General features: G+C 38.2%; 1 protein-coding gene and 1 pseudogene across 2 annotated transcripts in view; one reads left to right on the plus strand and one right to left on the minus strand.

Moving 5' to 3' along the window:
- USP14 (ubiquitin specific peptidase 14) overlaps positions 1 to 19,008 on the minus strand; it is a 46,643-nt gene that overhangs the window by 11,117 nt on the left and 16,518 nt on the right. For both annotated transcript variants that reach the window (XM_004322016.4, XM_019930560.1), the window contains exons 6-10: positions 9,615 to 9,673; positions 6,433 to 6,563; positions 4,266 to 4,346; positions 3,814 to 3,899; positions 3,025 to 3,139 (exon numbers count right to left, since the gene is read on the minus strand). In XM_004322016.4, the coding sequence (XP_004322064.1) occupies positions 3,025 to 3,139; positions 3,814 to 3,899; positions 4,266 to 4,346; positions 6,433 to 6,563; positions 9,615 to 9,673 (472 nt within the window). The remainder of the gene's footprint in view (positions 1 to 3,024; positions 3,140 to 3,813; positions 3,900 to 4,265; positions 4,347 to 6,432; positions 6,564 to 9,614; positions 9,674 to 19,008) is intronic.
- On the plus strand, positions 18,479 to 18,874 carry LOC109549205 (prefoldin subunit 4 pseudogene; annotated as a pseudogene).

Consider the following 19,008-nt stretch of genomic DNA (forward strand, 5'->3'; position numbering starts at 1 on the left):
TGCCCATTTTTGGATTGGGTTGTTTGTTTTTTTGTTATTGAGCTGCATGAGCTACTTGTCAATTTTGGAGATTAATCCTTTGTCAGTTGCTTCATTTGCACATATTTTCTCCCATTCTGAGGGTTGTCTTTTCATCTTGTTTATGTTTCCTTTTGCTGTGCAAAAGCTTTTAAGTTTCATTAGTTCCCATTTGTTTTTGTTTTTATTCCCATTTCTCTAGGAGGTGGGTCAAAAAGGATCTTGCTGTGATTTATGTCAAAGAGTGTTCTGCCTATATTTTCCTCTAAGAGTTTTATAGTGTCTAGCCTTACATTTAGGTTTTTAATCCATTTTGAGTTTATTGTTGTGTATGGTGTTAGGGAGTGTTCTAATTTCATTCTTTTACATGTAGCTGTCCAGTTTTCCCAGCACCACTTATTGAAGAGGCTGTCTTTTCTCCATTGTATATTCTTGTCTCTTATCAAAGATAAGGTGACCATATGTGTGTGGGTTTATCTCTGGGCTTTCTATCCTGTTCCATTGATCTATCTTTCTGTTTTTGTGCCAGTACCAAACTGTCTTGATTACTGTAGCTTTGTAGTATAGTCTGAAGTCCAGGAGCCTGATTCCTCCAGCTCCGTTTTTCATTCTCAAGATTGCTTTGGCTATTTGGCGTCTTTTGTGTTTCCATACAAATTGTGAAACTTTTTGTTCTAGTTCTGTGAAAAATGCCATTGGCAGTTTGATAGGGATTGCACTGAATCTGTAGATTGCTTTGGGTAGTACAGTCATTTGCACAATGTTGATTCTTCCAATCCAAGAACATGGTATATCTCTCCATCTGTTAGTATCATCTTTAATTTCTTTCATCAGTGTCTTATAGTTTTCTGTGTACAGGTCTTTTGTCTCCTTAGGTAGGTTTATTCCTAGGTATTTTATTCTTTTTGTTGCAATGGTAAATGGGAGTGTTCCCTTAATTTCTCTTTCAGATTTTTCATCATGTGTATAGGAATGCAAGAGATTTCTGTGCACTAATCTTGTATCCTACTACTTTTACCAAATTCATTGATTAGTTCTAGCAGTTTTCTGGTAGCATCTTTAGGATTATCTATGTATAGTATCATGTCTTCTGCAAATAGTGGCAGCTTTACTTCTTCTTTTCCGATTTGGATTCCTCTTATTTCTTTTTCTTCTCTGATTGCTGTGGCTAAAACTCCCAAAACTATGTTGAATAACAGTGGTGAGGGCTTCCCTGGTGGCGCAGTGGTTGAGAGTCCGCCTGCCGATGCAGGGGACACGGGTTCATGCCCTGGTCCGGGAGGATCCCACATGCTGTGGAGCGGCTGGGCCCGTGAGCCATGGCCGCTGGGCCTGCGCGTCTGGAGCCTGTGCTCCACAACGGGAGAGGCCACAACAGTGAGAGGCCCACGTACCGCAAAAAAAAAAAAAAAAAAAAAAAAAAAAAAAAAAAAAAACAGTGGTGAGAGTGGACAACCTTGTCTTGTTCCTGATCTTAGAGGAAATGGTTTCAGTTTTTCACCATTGAGAACGATGTTGGCTGTGGGTTTGTCATGTATGTTCTTTATTATGTTGAGGTAAGTTCCCTCTATGCCTACTTTCTGAAGGGTTTATATCATAAATGGGTACTGAATTTTGGGGAAAGCTTTTTCTGCATCTAGAGAGATGATCATATGGTTTTTCTCCTTCAATTTGTTAATATGGTTTATCACATTGATTTGCATATATTTACGTATGCTTTTCAAGTGAACTTCTCTTAAAAGCCATTATGCCTCACCACACCTCTTCCCTCAGTTATCACAGTGCAAAGAATAGCACTATTTATCTATCTGTTTCTTATAGAAACATTTACCAATACTTCCCCTAACCAATCTTACCCCAAACTGTAAATGAGAGCTCCCTGACAACAAATAATCTTGTTTTCAATGTAATCCCTGCCCCAATTCACTGCCCATCATTCAAGAGATGTACATATTCCCCCAAACCATATCAAATAAATGTTAGGCAAGCAAAATTGTTCTTTTTCATCAATCTGCTCATTAGGGTGGATTCTTTAGTATGGCACTGGGGAAACAGTACTAACTGAATAATAAGACAAGCAAGTTTTATTTCTGGCTCTGCCACAAACCAATTAAGTCACTTAAATTCTAGGGCCTCAACTTTAATACTAGTGCAATGGCAGAATGACTACATGCCCGTATTTGCTCAGTACAACCCCAGTTTTTACCTCACAATTATTAATATATCCTCATTATAATACCCTCAGAGGCCTCCTTCGAGCCTCTGGCCACAACATTTTTGTCAACCAATCAATACACAACCTTGTTTTATGTGTGTTTCTGCTATTTAATGACACCTTAACATACACTGAACTCACAGTCAAGTAAACTATAACTCATCCCTGAATGAAGCTTATCTAACAAAGGTTATTTTCTCCTTAAGGCACATCACAGCCTTCTTGCACTTAGAACACCAGACAGCACTTCAGCATTATGCCTGAAGGCCATTATAAACAGCAAGATCACCAACAAAAAGCACAAAAATGCAAGAAATGTGGCATTAAAATTACTGCAAAAAGGGTACTTGTTTATAGTATGAGCACTGAAACAAGAAGGCAGAGCGGGCTTCCCTGGTGGCGCAGTGGTTGAGAGTCCGCCTGCCGATGCAGGGGACACAGGTTCGTGTCCCGGTCCGGGAAGATCTCACATGCCGCGGAGTGGCTGGGCCCGTGAGCCATGGCCGCTGAGCCTGCGCGTCCAGAGCCTGTGCTCCGCAATGGGAGATGCCACAACAGTGAGAGGCCCGTGTAGCGCAAAAAAACAAAAGGCAGAGCATCACCTTTGGGGACCTCAGGTGAAACAGTGTGAGTCAGGCAACTCAAAATTTTTGTCACCCTGTGCATATCTACAAATGACCATGAAAGCACCATGAGTACTGATGTTGGGGTTACAAATACATTTTAGCAAGTAGGTGTATTTGCAAATACAGAATCTACGAACAATGGGGAGGAACTGCAATTGTCCTTACCAACTTAAGTCCTGTAAAAAGATACTTGACTTCTTGATTGATAAAACAGCTAAGCTGAAGCTGACTTTCCTTTCCTTTACTGACTTCTTCTTCTTCAGATTCTGTACATTTCATGCTTTGAAAAATAAGATAAGGAATTTTCCAATAGGCATTCAATTTGTTATATAATCTTGAATAAGTTATCCTAATGCTATTAAAATTAATAGCATCATTCACTGGTATTTAAAACATTTCCAGTCTTCCAATAGAGATTCATTTTAATATACTTAAAAATGCTCATTCACTTACCAACAGTACGGATTAATGAATGTGTGTAAAAGGATAAACTCTCAACAAATTTAAGTTGGTATTTATAGTCTTAAAATGGTCTTAATAACCCAACGATAGATAAATCTTTTTCTAAGTTTCCACCCATGATGTAGAAAATAGTATTCTCCTAAATTCATGTTTTATTAATTATATCAATCTCATGTATATAATTTAGCTGATTTATCCCATTTCATAATTAAAAATTAATTCTCTATGAGGTGAATTAATGAGGTATTCTGCTAAAGGTGTTCTTAGGAAAAAATATGAATGTCCTTAAAGAGTACATTTATCTAAACTTCAAGAGCACTCCAAAGGGTGTATTTTTCCAAATTCCTAATTTCCATATTTTTTAAGCATAAAAACCTCTGAAGAATTTTCCTTCATATCCCACCCACCACTCCAGCAGGCAACAACGCTATTTATACCAATTCACTTCTAAGTTACGATTACAGTCATACTAATCTTGGCTCATAAGGATACGTAGTTTCAAATTCAACTCCGAAGAACTGATCAATTAAACTTTTCTTTTTAGAAGGTGTCACTGCTGGTACAGATGAAGAATCTGTCTGCAAAAGTTAAGATGAAATAAAAATTCCAACTTTACTTCATATGGATATTAATGTACATTGGCTCCCACACAATCCAGTTTAGTAACACACATTTAGACTTTTTAAAATGTAATCCCTTTCTGTAAAATTCTTCTACTGATCAAAAAATATTACCAAAAAATTACAGATGCTCAATAATCTCAATTGATTAAATTTAGCAAATAATTCATTGAATTCAAGCATCAAATGCAAGCTGTCAAGTTCCAACTACAGATTCAGCATCTAAAGTATTCAAGTACATGTCTACCTATTAAGATGAACTGACTTTAGGGTGGGGGTGGGATAGAGAATCAAAGTCTATATTCACAAATGTATTTCAATTACCTCTTTAACAGTATCATCCTCTATAGCTTCCAATTTCTGTTGCAATACTCGCATCATTTGTATCCAACATTCATTAGCATCCTGTAATTTAAAAAGTGACACAGTAAGTAATCCTGGCTATTACAGTGTTTGATCTATAAAATGCTTCCAAAGTAATTACTGTTTCCTTAGAGAAGGGGAAGGAAGTTTTTTTCTTAAAAAATATTAAGCCAAATTAAATATTATATGATCTTCAAAACAATGAAGAATTCCAGAATAGTTTATTCATTCATTCAAGAGATGTTTCGTGAATTCATCATTATGCTAAACACTATTCTAGACACTAGGAATACACAACAGTCAACAAAACAGAAAAAGTTCTAATGGGGAACATAAACAAAATATAACAAATTCAAGTGAAGAGAGGGTTATGAAGGAAAAAAAAGCAATATGGGAGCAGAAAGTGATTAGGGGATTGTCAACAAACACATGAAGGATACTCAACATCACTAATCATTAGAGAAATGAAAATCAAAACTACAATGAGGGGCTTCCATGGTGGCGCAGTGGTTGCGAGTCCGCCTGCCGATGCAGGGGACACAGGTTCGTGCCCCAGTCCGGGAAGATCCCACATGCCGCAGAGCGGCTGGGCCCGTGAGCCATGGTCGCTGAGCCTGCACGTCTGGAGCATGTGCTCCATAACGGGAGAGGCCACAACAGTGAGAGGCCTGCGTACCCCAAAAAAAAAAAAAAAAAAAAAAAACTACAATGAGGTATCACCTCACACTGGTCAGAATGGCCATCGTCGAAAAATCTACAAACAATAAATGCTGGAGAGAGTGTGGAGAAAACGGAAACCTCTTGCACTGTTGGTGGGAATGTAAATTGACACAGCCACTATGGAGAACAGTATGGAGGTTCCTTAAAAAACTACAAATAGAACTACCATACGACCCAGCAATCTCACTACTGGGCATATACCCTGAGAAAACCATAATTCAAAAAGAGACATGTACCACAGTGTTCACTGCAGCTCTATTTACAATAGCCAGGACATGGAAGCAACCTAAGTGTCCATCGACAGATGAATGGATAAAGAAGATGTGGCACATATATACAATGGAATATTACTCAGCCATAAAAAGAAACGAAATTGAGTTATTTGTAGTGAGGTGGATGGACCTAGAATCTGTCATACAGAGTGAAGTAAGTCAGAAAGAGAAAAACAAATACCATATGCTAACACATATACATGGAATCTTAAAAAAAAAAAAAAGGTTCTGAAGAACCTAGGGGCAGGACATGAACAAAGATGCAGATGTAGAGAATGGACTTGAGGACAAGGGGAGGGGGATGGGTAAGCTGGGACGAAGTCAGACAGTGGCATGGACATATATACACTACTAAATGTAAAACAGATAGCTAGTGGGAAGCAGCTGCATAGCACACGGAGATGAGCTAGGTGCTTTGTGACCACCTAGAGGGGTGGGATAGGGAGGATGGGAGGGAGATGCAAGAGGGAGGAGATATGGGAATGTATGTATATGTATAGCTGATTCACGTTGTTATAAAGCAGAAACTAACACACCATTGTAAAGCAATTATACTCCAATAAAGATGTTAAAAAAAAAAAAAGAAAGTGATTAGGGGAAGGGAAGTGTGCTGTTTCAATAGGACTGTCAAGGAAAGCCTCTGATGCCTTGACATTTGAGCCATGACACCTGAATGAGGTGAGGAAGCAAGCCATGCACCTGGGAGCCAAAGGAACAAGAGCAAAGGCCCTACCGAAAGAGGATACTTGGGGGGTTTTTTAAAAATAGCAAGGAAGTCAGTGTATCTGGAGAGAATTGAGCAAGGGGAAGAGTAGCACATGATAAGCTCAGAGAGGTAGCCAGGAGCTAGACTGTTTAGGACTGAGACAGAAAGTCACTAGGAGGTACTGAACAAGGAAACCAGCATAATCTTATTTACATTTTTAAAAGGACTCTGGGGCTGTATAGAGAAACACCACAAAAGGCAGAAGCAAGATGATCAGTTAACAGACTACTGCACCTCTCCAGGCAAGAGATAATGGTGGTGTGAACTACAGAGGACTGATTATTTGTATTTCCAAATATAATCCAGTAAGTGTAGGACGCCTAAATTTTACATTTACAAAATAAAAACCACAGAACCTTGCCCTGATTACCTGTTGAAGATATTGTCCTTGTTCGCCCTTCTCTGCAAACTGTGGAAAAGCCATGTGCAAAAACTGCAGTAGAATAATAGGTGGAATACTAGAAGAAGTTTTATCCATGGAATCAAACAAATCTCTAAGGGCTTAAAAACAAAGCAAATACTTCCTTAGTAAAACAGTGACATATTTAATACATGCTACTGTAAATTAATTCTCAATTAATACCAAGAAATGCCTATTATTTTTAAGTATATGTATTCCTTTTGCAATTGTTGGATCCCTAATAAGAAAATAATTTGTTTTTAAATCTTAACTCAGCAGAAGACTTTACAATACAATCACTAGATATAAACAATGTCTCTCTCTCTCCTTGACAGCCTTTGTCTTCCCTAATAAAGCAAGGTATATTCATTTAATACAGACAACACATAACTTCTGTCTAGGAATCACAGAGGCATGATGTTACAGTTCCGCCATTATCAGGACGTCAGGTAACCACTCCCAGCCCTCCTCCCTTTAAGCCCACACTTGGTTCCCGTGTACTGAACTCCTGAGTATTGAAATCTGGAGTATGTTTAAATGAAGTATGTTATCCTCTCTCAACATGACCATAAATCCCATGATGGTCATAAACTCAACCCTGCTCTTGAGTTCAGAATACTTTTTTCTCTGTTGACTCCCTAGCTATCACACCTTGCCCTTACTTCATGTATAGCAAAACTCTAATCTAGCTTATCTTGCCTTGTTTTGTTAACTAAAATGTGAAATGTTATCATTAGTATACAGACTATTTAGCATAGCAAATACTAAAATATAACATCTCAGCACAAAGTAAGTACTCAATGAAATGTTCCTGAATAAAACTACTAAACACAATGTTTAAAAAATATTTTAGGAGGTAGAGCTGAAATTATGCATCCCTACTAAGTTAATAATTTTTAAAATAAAAAAGCCTAAATTGTAATAACACTTTAAAGGATACACTTCTCAAAAAAAAAAAAAAAAAAGAAAAACAAGAAAAAAACCCAGATGATTTAATATATACCATGAACAGAGCATCTCAAATACTTCATTAGTTTGAAAGAAAAAGGTCAAAAGACACACTATACATTAAGAGACTAATGAGACATAACAACATAACTAAGTGCAATGTGTGATCCTAAATTGGCTCCTGAAGCAAAAAAGAAAAACAACTTTATAATGGGCAGTACAGGGTTAATTGGCAAAATTTAATCAAGTCAGTATTACGAGTTAACATCAGTGTTAAACTCCCAGACTTTGAAAAATAACCATCTTGTGGCTATGAATGTCCTTATTCTCAGGAAATACATACTGAGGTATTCAGGAACAAAAAACAGGATGTCTGCAACTTATTCTCAAATGGTTCAGAAAAAAAGAACATGCATTACACAGAATGATGAACCAGATGTGACAAAAAGTTAGTAACTGGTGAATTCTTGCAACTTTTCTGTGAATTGAAATTTATTTCAAAATAAAAACTTAAAAAATCAAGAAGCAAAAAGTAAAGAACGGTATTTTTCATCCCATAAATACTGCAAACCTCCTGTAAGACTCTGGAGAAGCTGTTGAAATTCTGAGCAACTCTTAGATACGTAAGTTACAAGATGAACTAGATATATGATCACATTTTCCCAGTAAAAACTTCATTTCAGGGGGCTTCCCTGGTGGCGCAGTGGTTGAGAATCTGCCTGCTAATGCAGGGGACATGGGTTCGAGCCCTGGTCTGGGAGGATCCCACATGCCGCAGGGCAACTAGGTCGGTGAGCCACAACTACTGAGCCTGCGTGTCGGGAGCCTGTGCTCCGCAACAAGAGAGGCTGCGAGAGTGAGAGGCCCGCGCACCGCGATGAAGAGTGGCCCCCACTTGCCACAACTAGAGAAAGCCCTCGCACAGAAATGAAGACCCAACACAGCAAAATTAAATAAATAAATTAATAAACTCCTACCCCCAACATCTTCAAAAAAGAAAACAAAACATTTCAACAAATGAATCTACTTTCAGGGAAAAAGGTTAGAGGAAAATCTCACTAATTCCAAATGATGCAAAGAAACCTACTGTTTATAGTATTACAAATTAATGATTGACCACAATGAGATACCATTTCACACCCCTAGAATGGCGATAATCAAAGACATTCAATACCTAGTGTCAGTGAGGATACAAAGAAATCAGAATCTTCATACATGCTGGGAGGAATATAAGATGATGCAGCTGCTTTGGAAAACAGTCTGGCAGTTCCTCACATAGTTACCATGTGACCCAACAATTCCTCTCCTAGACATATACCCAAGAGAAATGAAAACATATGTCCACACAGACTTGTACACAAATGTTTAGCAATATTTATATTGGTCAAAAAGTGGAAACTACCCAAATGTCTTATCAATGATGAAAGGATAAATGAAATGTGATATATCCAATACAATGGAATCTTACTCAGCAATAAAAAGGAATGAAGTACTGATACATGTTTACGATGTGGCTGAACCTCAAAAACATTCTAAGTGAAAGAAGCCATCAAAACAGACCATGTATTGTACAATTCCATTTATATCAACATTCTAGAATTGGCAAATCCGCAGACTGACAGTAGATTACTGGTTGCACAGGGCTGGTAGTAGTGACAGGAAACAGGGTGACTGCTGTTACAGGATTTATTTTCTAGTGATAAAAATATTCTAAATTTGATTGTGGTGATGACTGCATAACTCTATGAGTAAACTAAAAAACAGTGAATTGTATAATTTAAATGGGTGAATAGTACGGTATGTGAATTATCTCTCAATAAAGACATTACAGGGCTTCCCTGGTGGCGCAGTGGCTGGAGTCTGCCTGCCGATGCAGGGGACACGGGTTCATGCCCCGGTCTGGGAAGATCCCACATGCTGTGGAGCGGCTGGGCCTGTGAGCCATGGCCGCTGAGCCTGCGCGTCCGGAGCCTGTGCTCTGCAGCGGGAGAGGCCACAACAGTGAGAGGCCCGCGTACCGCCAAAAAAAAAAAAAAAAAAGTCCCAAGTTGTTTAATGTAAGTGTAAGTACTCTAATTTTAATGAGGTGATGTTTTAAAAATACATTTTGAAAACAGAAAGATACTAAAAAAACTGTGAGTGAAAAATGACGTTTATTGAATACCATACTCCCTCTTGAAAAGTAGTATATTTAAGATACCCACCTGCAGTAATATACTGTGCTGAAGCCATTTCCCCTGAAGCTCTCAAGGCACCTGCATACCTAGGAACATTAAGACAGAATTAAATATTCACTTTATTCTGAAATTCAAATGGGAAGAAATTAGTTCAAAGGACTTATTATGAAACCCTCAACTACAAGTTTCTCTGAGTTGTTCCCACCATTTTTTCTTCTCTTCTGGTCTTGTTCCTTTAAGAATTACATGGGCAAAAAAGGACTGCTAAGAAAAAACGGAAATTAGATGAATGAAGCCTACTTTAAATTCTTTCCTCTTGTCTAACTCATCTATAACATTTTCTAAAAATTGTGTAAACAAAAAAGTACATATAGCTGACTCACTTTGTTATACAGCAGAAACACAACATTATAAAGCAATTATACTCCACTAAAGATGTTAAAAAAATAAAATTAAAAAGCACATATTTAATATCCATTATTACAAAGAAAATAAAATATAATTTCAGAAATGAAGAAAAAATCATTAGATCAAAAACATTAGATCAGGGCTTCCCTGTTGGCGCAGTGGTTGAGAGTCTGCCTGCCAATGCAGGGGACACGGGTTCGTGCCCCGGTCTGGAAAGATCCTACATGCCGCGGAGCAGCTGGGCCCGTGAGCCACGGCCACTGAGCCTGCGCATCCGGAGCCTGTGCTCCGCAACGGGAGAGGCCACAACAGTGTACCCGTGTACCGCAAAAACAACAAAAACAAAAACACAAACAAACAAAAAAAATTAAATCAAAATCAATAAATCTATATTCAGCACTAACTTCCTACACAACACTAAATAAGTCACTTAAATTTCAAGTCAGTTTTCTCACCTATAAAATGAAGGGTTCCTATTAAATGATTTCTAAATTCACTTTTATGATTCTCAGTTAATTTACAGCAGTACAAAGGACTGGCCACCCTAAAGGAAATACCCAAACCACTGTAGTTACTTATACAATGTTTTACGACAAAGGATCAAAAATTATCATTCAGGTAAAAACACCGGGCAATGGGAGAGATCCCACAAAACTAATATAAGATCAGTGTTTACTTGGGGGAGATGGGCAGTTGACTGGGAAAAGGTACAATAAAACGTCCTGGGATGATGAAAATGTTCTATATATCTGATTGTAAAATGAGTTACAGAGAATTTGCATTTGTCAAAACTGATCACACTGAACACATAAGATGCATACATTTCACTAGACGTAAATTATATTCCAATTTAAAAAAAAGGGGACTTCCGTGGTGGCACAGTGGTTAAGCATCTGCCTGCCAATTCAGGGGACATGGGTTCGATCCCTGGTCCAGGAAGATCCCACATGCCGCAGAGCAACTAAGCCCATGTGCCACAACTACTGAGCCTGTGCGCTGCAACTACTGAGCCTGTGCTCTGCAACAAAACAAGCCACTGCAATAAGAAGCCCACACACTGCGATGAAGAGTAGCGCCCGCTCACCGCCAGAGAAAGCCTGTGGAGCAACGAAGACCCAATGCAGCCAAGAAAGAAAAAAAAACTCTGTGCTTATGTAAGTGAATGAAAGAGGTCACAGAAAATATTATGTTAAATTATACTCAATGGAATAATTTTCTTTCTTTTTTTCAATTGTTTAGATCTTTTGGAAACTCTTGCAACTAAAAAATTCTTAATTTTTCAATATACAATAATGCATGTTGTCTAAATTATGTATGTTCATTTAAAAAATAAAAATCATATGGGCTTCCCTGGTGGCGCAGTGGTTGAGAGTCCGCCTGCCGATGCAGGGGACACGGGTTTGTGCCCTGGTCCATGAAGATCCCACATGCCGCGGAGCGGCTGGGCCCGTGAGCCATGGCCGCTGAGCCTGCGCGTCCGGAGCCTGTGCTCCACAACGGGAGAGGCCACAACAGTGAGAGGCCCGTGTACCGCCAAAAAAAAAAAGAAATCATAATAGTTTCCCTGTCAGACAGTTTAGCAACTTTTTAAAGGGCACTTCTGAAGTTAAAACAAAGTACTCATAAAGTAGATGCATCCCATCTACTGTATGTAATTACATAACTGCCACTGTTATGAATTTACATCTAGTTACAGGGTAACATGAGTAGGTAACTATTACTACGTTTATGACAAAAGCTGCATTAATGAATTATCAATCTTTTTTTTATTATCTGAGAACAGAAAAATCATAGCTAATTTAATACCATCCCCCTAAAACTCTCAATATTATACCAAGAAAACTTGTAAGTCCTAATTAAGATAAAACCATCCAATAAGCCAAACATTCATAATGAACTTCACAAAGAAAAAACTGCTAGAAAAGAGGAGGAATTGACAGGGGTACTAAGAGTTTTAACAGATACAAATACTGAGAGGTTTTTCAGACAAAAGAACCAATAGAGTACCTTTCATAATCTTTGCAAATAAATAAAGATTAAATAATGATATAGAAAATCTGAATGTAATTAATAAACTTAGGGCTTCCCTGGTGGCGCAGTGGTTGAGAGCCCACCTGCCGATGCAGGGGACACAGGTTCGTGCTCCAGTCTGGGAAGATCCCACATGCTGTGGAGCGGCTGGACCTGTGAGCCATGGCCGCTGAGCCTGCGCGCTGAGCCTGTGCTCCGCGGCGGTAAAGGCCACAACAGTGAGAGGCCCGCGTACCGCAAAAAAAACAAAAAGAAACCAAAAAAACAAATAAACTTAATGCCTATTATACTTTATCACCTACAAAAAGAGGATGTCTTGACTTTTCTATCATCTGTGAAATATTCACAACATTCAGTCACAGATCAGATCAACCCAAACATTCACTGACAGAAAAATGAATAATTATTTGGTAGTATATACATACAATGGTGTACCCTACAGCAGGGGTCCCCAACCCCCGGGACACTAAATGGTACTAGTATGTAGCCTCTTAGGAGCCTAGCCGCACAGCAGGAGGTGAGCAGCAGGCAAGGGAGAGAAGCTTCATCTGTATTTACAGCTGCTCCCCATCGCTCGCGTCACTGCCTGAGCTTCGCTTCCTGTCAGATCATCGGCCTCATTAGATTCTCATAGGAGTGCAAACTCTACTGTGAACTGCGCATGTGAGGGATCTAGGTTGCTTGCTCCTTATGAGAATTTAATGCCTGATGATCTGAGGTGGAGCTGAGGCAGTGATGGGGAGTGGCTACAAATACAGATTATCATTAACAGAGAGGTTTGACTGCACAGAGACCATAATAAACCAACTGCTTGCAGACTCATATCAAAACCCCATCAGTGAGTGGCAAGTGAAAACCAGCTCAGGGCTCCCACTGATTCTGCATTATGGTGAGTTGTGTAATTATTTCATTATATATTATAATGTAATAATAACAGAAATAAAGTGCACAATAAATGTAATGCTCTGAATCATCCCGAAACCATTCCCCCCCACCCCCACACTGGTCCATGAAAACACTGTCTTCCATGAAACCAGTCCCCGCTGCCAAAATGCTGGGGACCACTGCCCTACAGCATGAACATGAATGAACACACACACAACATGGAAAAGCCAAATATAACGAGCCTGACTCAAATGAACATAATCTGTATGTTTCTGTTCATGAAGAGTTCGAAATAAGCAAAATTACTCAAAATTAGAAGTCAGGTGAGTATAACAACTTTGCAAAGAAGGGTGGGGGCAGTGGATAGGAAGGGATTGGTGAGGGGATTTTTGGAGTGCTAACAGAGTTCTGTTGATCCCCATCAGTTACAGGAACGTGTTCACTCTGGGATAATTCATTTGTATATGTTTCTATATAATTCAATAATTAAAAGCAAACTTTGGTTTTGCACAGCAAAGGAAACCATAAACAAAGCGAAAAGACAACAGGAGAAAATATTTGCAAATGATGCAACAGACAAGGGCTTAATTTCCAAAATATACGAACAGCTCATACAGCTCAACAACGAAAAAACAAACAAGCCAATCCAAAAATGGGCAGGGACTTCTCTGGTGGTCCAGTGGGTAAGCCTGCACACTCCCAATGCAGGGGGCCTGGGTTTGACCCCTGATTAGGGAACTAGATCCCACATGCATGCCGCAACTAAACAGTCCACATGCTGCAACTAAGAAGCCCGCGTGCAGCAACTAGGAAGTCCAGATGCCACAACTAAGGATTCCGCATGCCGCAACAAAGATCCTGCATGCTGCAACTAAGACCCAATGCAGCAAAAACTAAATAGTATAAATAATAATAAATTTTTTAAAAATAATAATACCTTTAAAAAAAGTCTACAAATAACAAATGCTGGAGTGGGTATGGAGAAAAGGGAACCCTCCTTACACAGTTGGTGGGAATATAAGCTGGTGCAGCCACTGTGGAAAACAGTATGGATGTTCCTCAGAAAAGTAAAAATAGAATTACCATATGATCCAGCAATTCTACTCCTGGACATATATCTGGACAAAACTATAATTCAAAAAGATACATACACCCCTATGTTCATAGCAGCACTGTTCACAATAGCCAAGACATGGAAACAACCTAAATGTTCATCGACAGCTGAATGGATAAAGAAGATGTGGCACATACATACAATGGAACACTACTCAGTCATAAAAAAAGAAAGAAATAATGCCATTTGCAGCAACATGGATACAACTAGAGACTGTCATACTAAGTGAAGTAAGTCAGAAACAGAAAGCCAAATACCATATGATATCACTTATATGTGGAATCTAAAATATGACACAAATGAACCTATCCCAGAAACAGAATCATGGACATAGAGAACAGACTGGTGGTTGCCAAGGGGGCGCGGGTTGGGGGGGGGGGAGTGGGAGGTTGCGGTTATCAGATGTAAGCTTTTATATACAGAATGGATAAAACAAGGTCCTACTGTATAACACAGAGAACTATATTCAATATTCTGTGATAAACCATAATGGAAAAGAATATTAAAAAACCAGAATATATGTATGTATAACCAAATCCCTTTGCTGGACAGCAGTAATTAACACAACACTGTAAATCAACTATACTTCAATAAAAAAAGCAAAAAACAAAAAACTTGGGGCAAAAGGAAAAGATAAGAATTTATAACTTATTTTTTAAATATTTATTTATTTTGACTACACCAGGTCTTAGTTGTGGCGTACGTGATCTTTAGTTGTGGCATGTGGGCTGCTTAGTTGCGGCAAGTGGACTACTTAATTGCAGCATGCAAACTCTTACTTGTGGCATGCATGTGGGATCTAGTTCCCCAACCAGGGATCGAACCTGGGCCCCCTGCATTGGGAGCACAGTGTCTTACCCACTGGACCACCAGGCAAGTCCCTTTTATAACATTTTTTAAAAAACATCTGAGCAATCTCATCTAATGAATAGAAAACAAGCAAAATCTCAGAATTAAATACTTTCATTCCTACATGAGAATAAATTAATGATCCAAGCATGCAACTTAAAAAATAATATAACAAGCCTAAGGAAAACAGAAATAAAACATTAATACAAACAAAAGTAGAACGAATCAGACAACTGAAAGAACTGAGTGAATAAATCTAATAGCTGATTCTGTGAAAAATACACAAACCTCTGGCAAGGTAATCAAAAGAGAAAAAGTAACTAATACGAAATAAAAATGGAGAAAAAAATAGATCCCAAAACAGAGTAACTCATATGCTAAAATAGTTTAAAGACATAGGGACAAATTCGTAGGAAAAAATAAATTACCAAAACTGACTCAAAAAGACACAGAAAATGGACATTTAAAATGCCCCAAAAAGGGCTTCCCTGGTGGCGCAGTGGTGGAGAATCCGCCTGCCAATGCAGGGGACACGGGTTCGAGCCCTGGTCCAGGAGGATCCCACATGCCACAGAGCAACTAAGTCCATACGTCACAACTACTGACCCTGCGCTGTAGAGCCTGTGAGCCACAGCTACTGAGCCCATGTGCTGCAACTACTGAAGCTTGCATGCCTAGAGTCCGTGCTCTGCAGCAAGAGAAGCCAACACAATGAGAAGCCCGTGCACCGCAACGAAGAGTAGCTCCCACTCGCCACAACTAGAGAAAAGCCCATGCGCAGCAGTGAAGAACCAACACAGCCAAAAATAAATAAATAAATTTATAAAAATAAATAAAATGCCCCCAAAAAAGCTGGGTCCAGCCAATTTTATTCTATCAATTCTAAGTTCTATCAAGAATAGATCATTCCTCTACAAATTTGAAAATGAAAGTAAAATAGCAGTCTAGTAATTGCTAATGAAAAGACTATTTTGTACTTACTAAGAGTTGGCTTGCCAGTCTCCAATAAGACACAAATACTGTCATGTGATACTGTATTTTACAAGTAACATAGAATTTTCAAGAGTAATTTTTATTATATACACTTTTCACTTTAGGTTCTAAATTTAGAACTCCCGCATTAAGATGAGGTTCCACTGTTGGGCAGCATCAAGCAAACCAGATTTTATCTGCAGGTATTGTTCTTGGCCCTCACTGCTTCTCTTCAGCTAATCCAGCCTGTTTCTCTTAAATGCGTTTTCTTTCTACTCTTCATCAGTATACATCCCACTCTCCAGAACCTGCCATACATTTGAGGATGAACTTCAGCATCTCCAACAGTAAAGCATCTTTCATGGAATTGTCCTCTTTTCTTTCATTCCTATTTTATCAGTTAGTGTCATTTTCCCAAAGACATACAACCTCATCCACATCATTCTGTATCGATTAAGTTAGTAAGTACAGGGGCTTCCACCCTCTTACAACAACTTAGAATTCAAAATAGTTTACCTGGTTTCAAGAAAAATGGAAGCAACAAGATGAAATCTCCCTGCTTATAAAAAACTCAGAGAAGTTAACTCCAAAACATGAAAGAGAGCTCTCCTTGACGTAGAGGCTATAATAAGGAATCCCAGATGAAAAAAGTAAAGAGGAAGTCTTGGAAATAAGGCAAATCTGTCCCAACTAGCCACCCTCTATGACAGGGAGCTGCCCCAGCAAGCTACTCATTCAGATAATTTGCACTTGGGACACAAGAGAATACACTGCATAAGATAAGTACACCATCTTCAAAGAAATGAAGATCTATATATCCAAAGAGAACAAAGTTAAAGGACCAAACAGGGAAAAAAAAAAACCTTTAAATAAGAATACTTTGGAGCCTCAGAGAAATAAAAGCAGGAATCATATCCAAAACTTAAGAAAGGGAGATTTTATTAAAAAGAAGGTTGTGATAAATGAGCAGTTGTGAAACAAAGCTAACGTACAAATCAGTGAAATGTAAAACAGAACTGAGGCATTCTCCTAGAACACAGCACATAAAAATAAAAGTGCAGAGAAAAAAAAGACATTAGCAACAGATCCAAGAACCCCAATATTTAGAATATAAGAGGAAGGTAAAATAGAAGAGAAGCAATATCTGAAGAAATAATGGCTAAGAATGTCCCAGAGTTTAGGACAACAGTCCTCAGACTAAAAGCACCCACTGAGGGCTAAATGAGATAAATAAAAGAAAACCCACACTTAGGACTGTTGGAAAACGTTGAAAACAAAAATAAAGAGAAAACCCTAAAAGTTACTGACAAAAGATTAAGAATAGAGATTGATATCAGACCTCTCATCAGTAACCATGGGCACACTACAACAGTGGGGAAATAACTATGAATCTCTGAGGAAAAATAACTGACTTTAACATTTCCCAGCAAAGCTGTTCTGAAACAGTACCCGTTTACTTGGTAGTCTTCCTCCATCAGACCTCCATCAGACCTCCAGTGCTCTGTCTTATGCACTGGCAGTATATTAGTGGCAATCTAGGCAACTTCATGTAAATACCTGACAAGTGTTCACTTCAGAGAAATTCGGAAAACCTTCAGTTACTCTCAGGTTTCTGCATGTCCCTTCTCTCTCCTCTCTACTGCTCAATTTTATCAAAGCATTTCACAAGCCAGTAGGGGAGAAAAAACCACACAGCATTCATAAAGCTAAGAATCCAAACTGTAGTTCAGAATTCCACCACATATTAATAACTGGCAATGTATGAATCAAAACAGATGTAATAAATGTAGTCAGAATTAAATTACATATTTTTTAAAGTTACACATTTATACTCACTGAAGAGAAGGGACCCTCATTTTATAGACTATTTGATATGTTCTCAAAACATGGATAACTGTTTACTGTAAATACAATAGTATAAAAACAAAGTTCTATTTCTTTTAAAAACCGTTACTCACTGGTATAAGGATAAACATACAACGTATGTGTTTCTAGACTAGAATCGAGAATCCAATCTTACTTTTTATTACATACATTATGGTCAATTAATTTTCAAAAAAGGTGCTAAGACAATTCAACAGGAAAGACTAGTCTTCTCAACAAATGGTACTGAAAGAACTAGACATCCGCATGCAAAAGAATGGGGAAAACTACCTCCCACCATACAAAAAAATCACCTAAAAATGGATCATAGACCTAAATGTAAGAGCTAAAACTATATAACTCATAAAAAAATTTTATGACCTAGAAATTAGGCAATGGTTTCTTACATATGACACCAAGAAAAAAAATTCAACTACATCAAAATTTAAATTTTCTGTGCTACAAGAATGCGGTCAAGAAAGTGAAAAGACAACTCACAAAATGGAAGAAAATATTCGCAAATTACCTGAAAAAGGACTTGTACCCAGAATATATGAAGAACACTTACAACTGAATAATAAAAAGACAAACCATTTAAAGCATAGGAAAAGGATATGCTGATCAGACATTTCTACAAAGATATACAAATGGCCAATAAGCACATGAAAAGATGCTCAACATCATTAGTCACTAGGTAAATACAAATGAGGGCCACAGTGAGATACCATTTCACCCTTAGGATGGCTATAATCAAAGACAGAGTCCCAAGATGGCAGCCACCATGAAGATGACTGCATAGATGTCAATGTTACATCTGAAGATCAACAAAAGATAAATGTGCACAGAATACAAGTAGAATCACAGTTAAAGGAAGAAACAGAATTAAAAAAGAAACAACTCCAAAATTTAGGAGATGCTTGTGAGGATATCACACTTGCAGATGACAACTGCTTAATGATATCTCATCAGATTAGTGATGTTTTCATTAGCCATTCTCAAGAAGAAACTTCAAGAAATGTTAGAAGAAGCAAAGAAAAATTTCCAAAAAGAAACTGATACCTTAGAATCCAGAGTGGAATCAATGCAGCAGGTGTTAGCAGATTTGAAAGTTTAGTTATATGCAAAACTGGAGAACAGCATAAACCTTGAAGCAGGAGAACGCTAAACATTTTACAATACTTTTAAAATGTTGCTCAACAGAGGTTACCATGTGACCGAGCAACCCACTCATAATCAAGAGAAATGAAAACAACTCATCTGCACAAAAACTTGTGCTTGAGTGTTCATAGCAGCATTATT

This window comes from Tursiops truncatus, chromosome 13 (genome assembly GCF_011762595.2).
Source record: "Tursiops truncatus isolate mTurTru1 chromosome 13, mTurTru1.mat.Y, whole genome shotgun sequence".
In the NCBI taxonomy this organism is placed as follows: Eukaryota; Metazoa; Chordata; class Mammalia; order Artiodactyla; family Delphinidae; genus Tursiops; species Tursiops truncatus.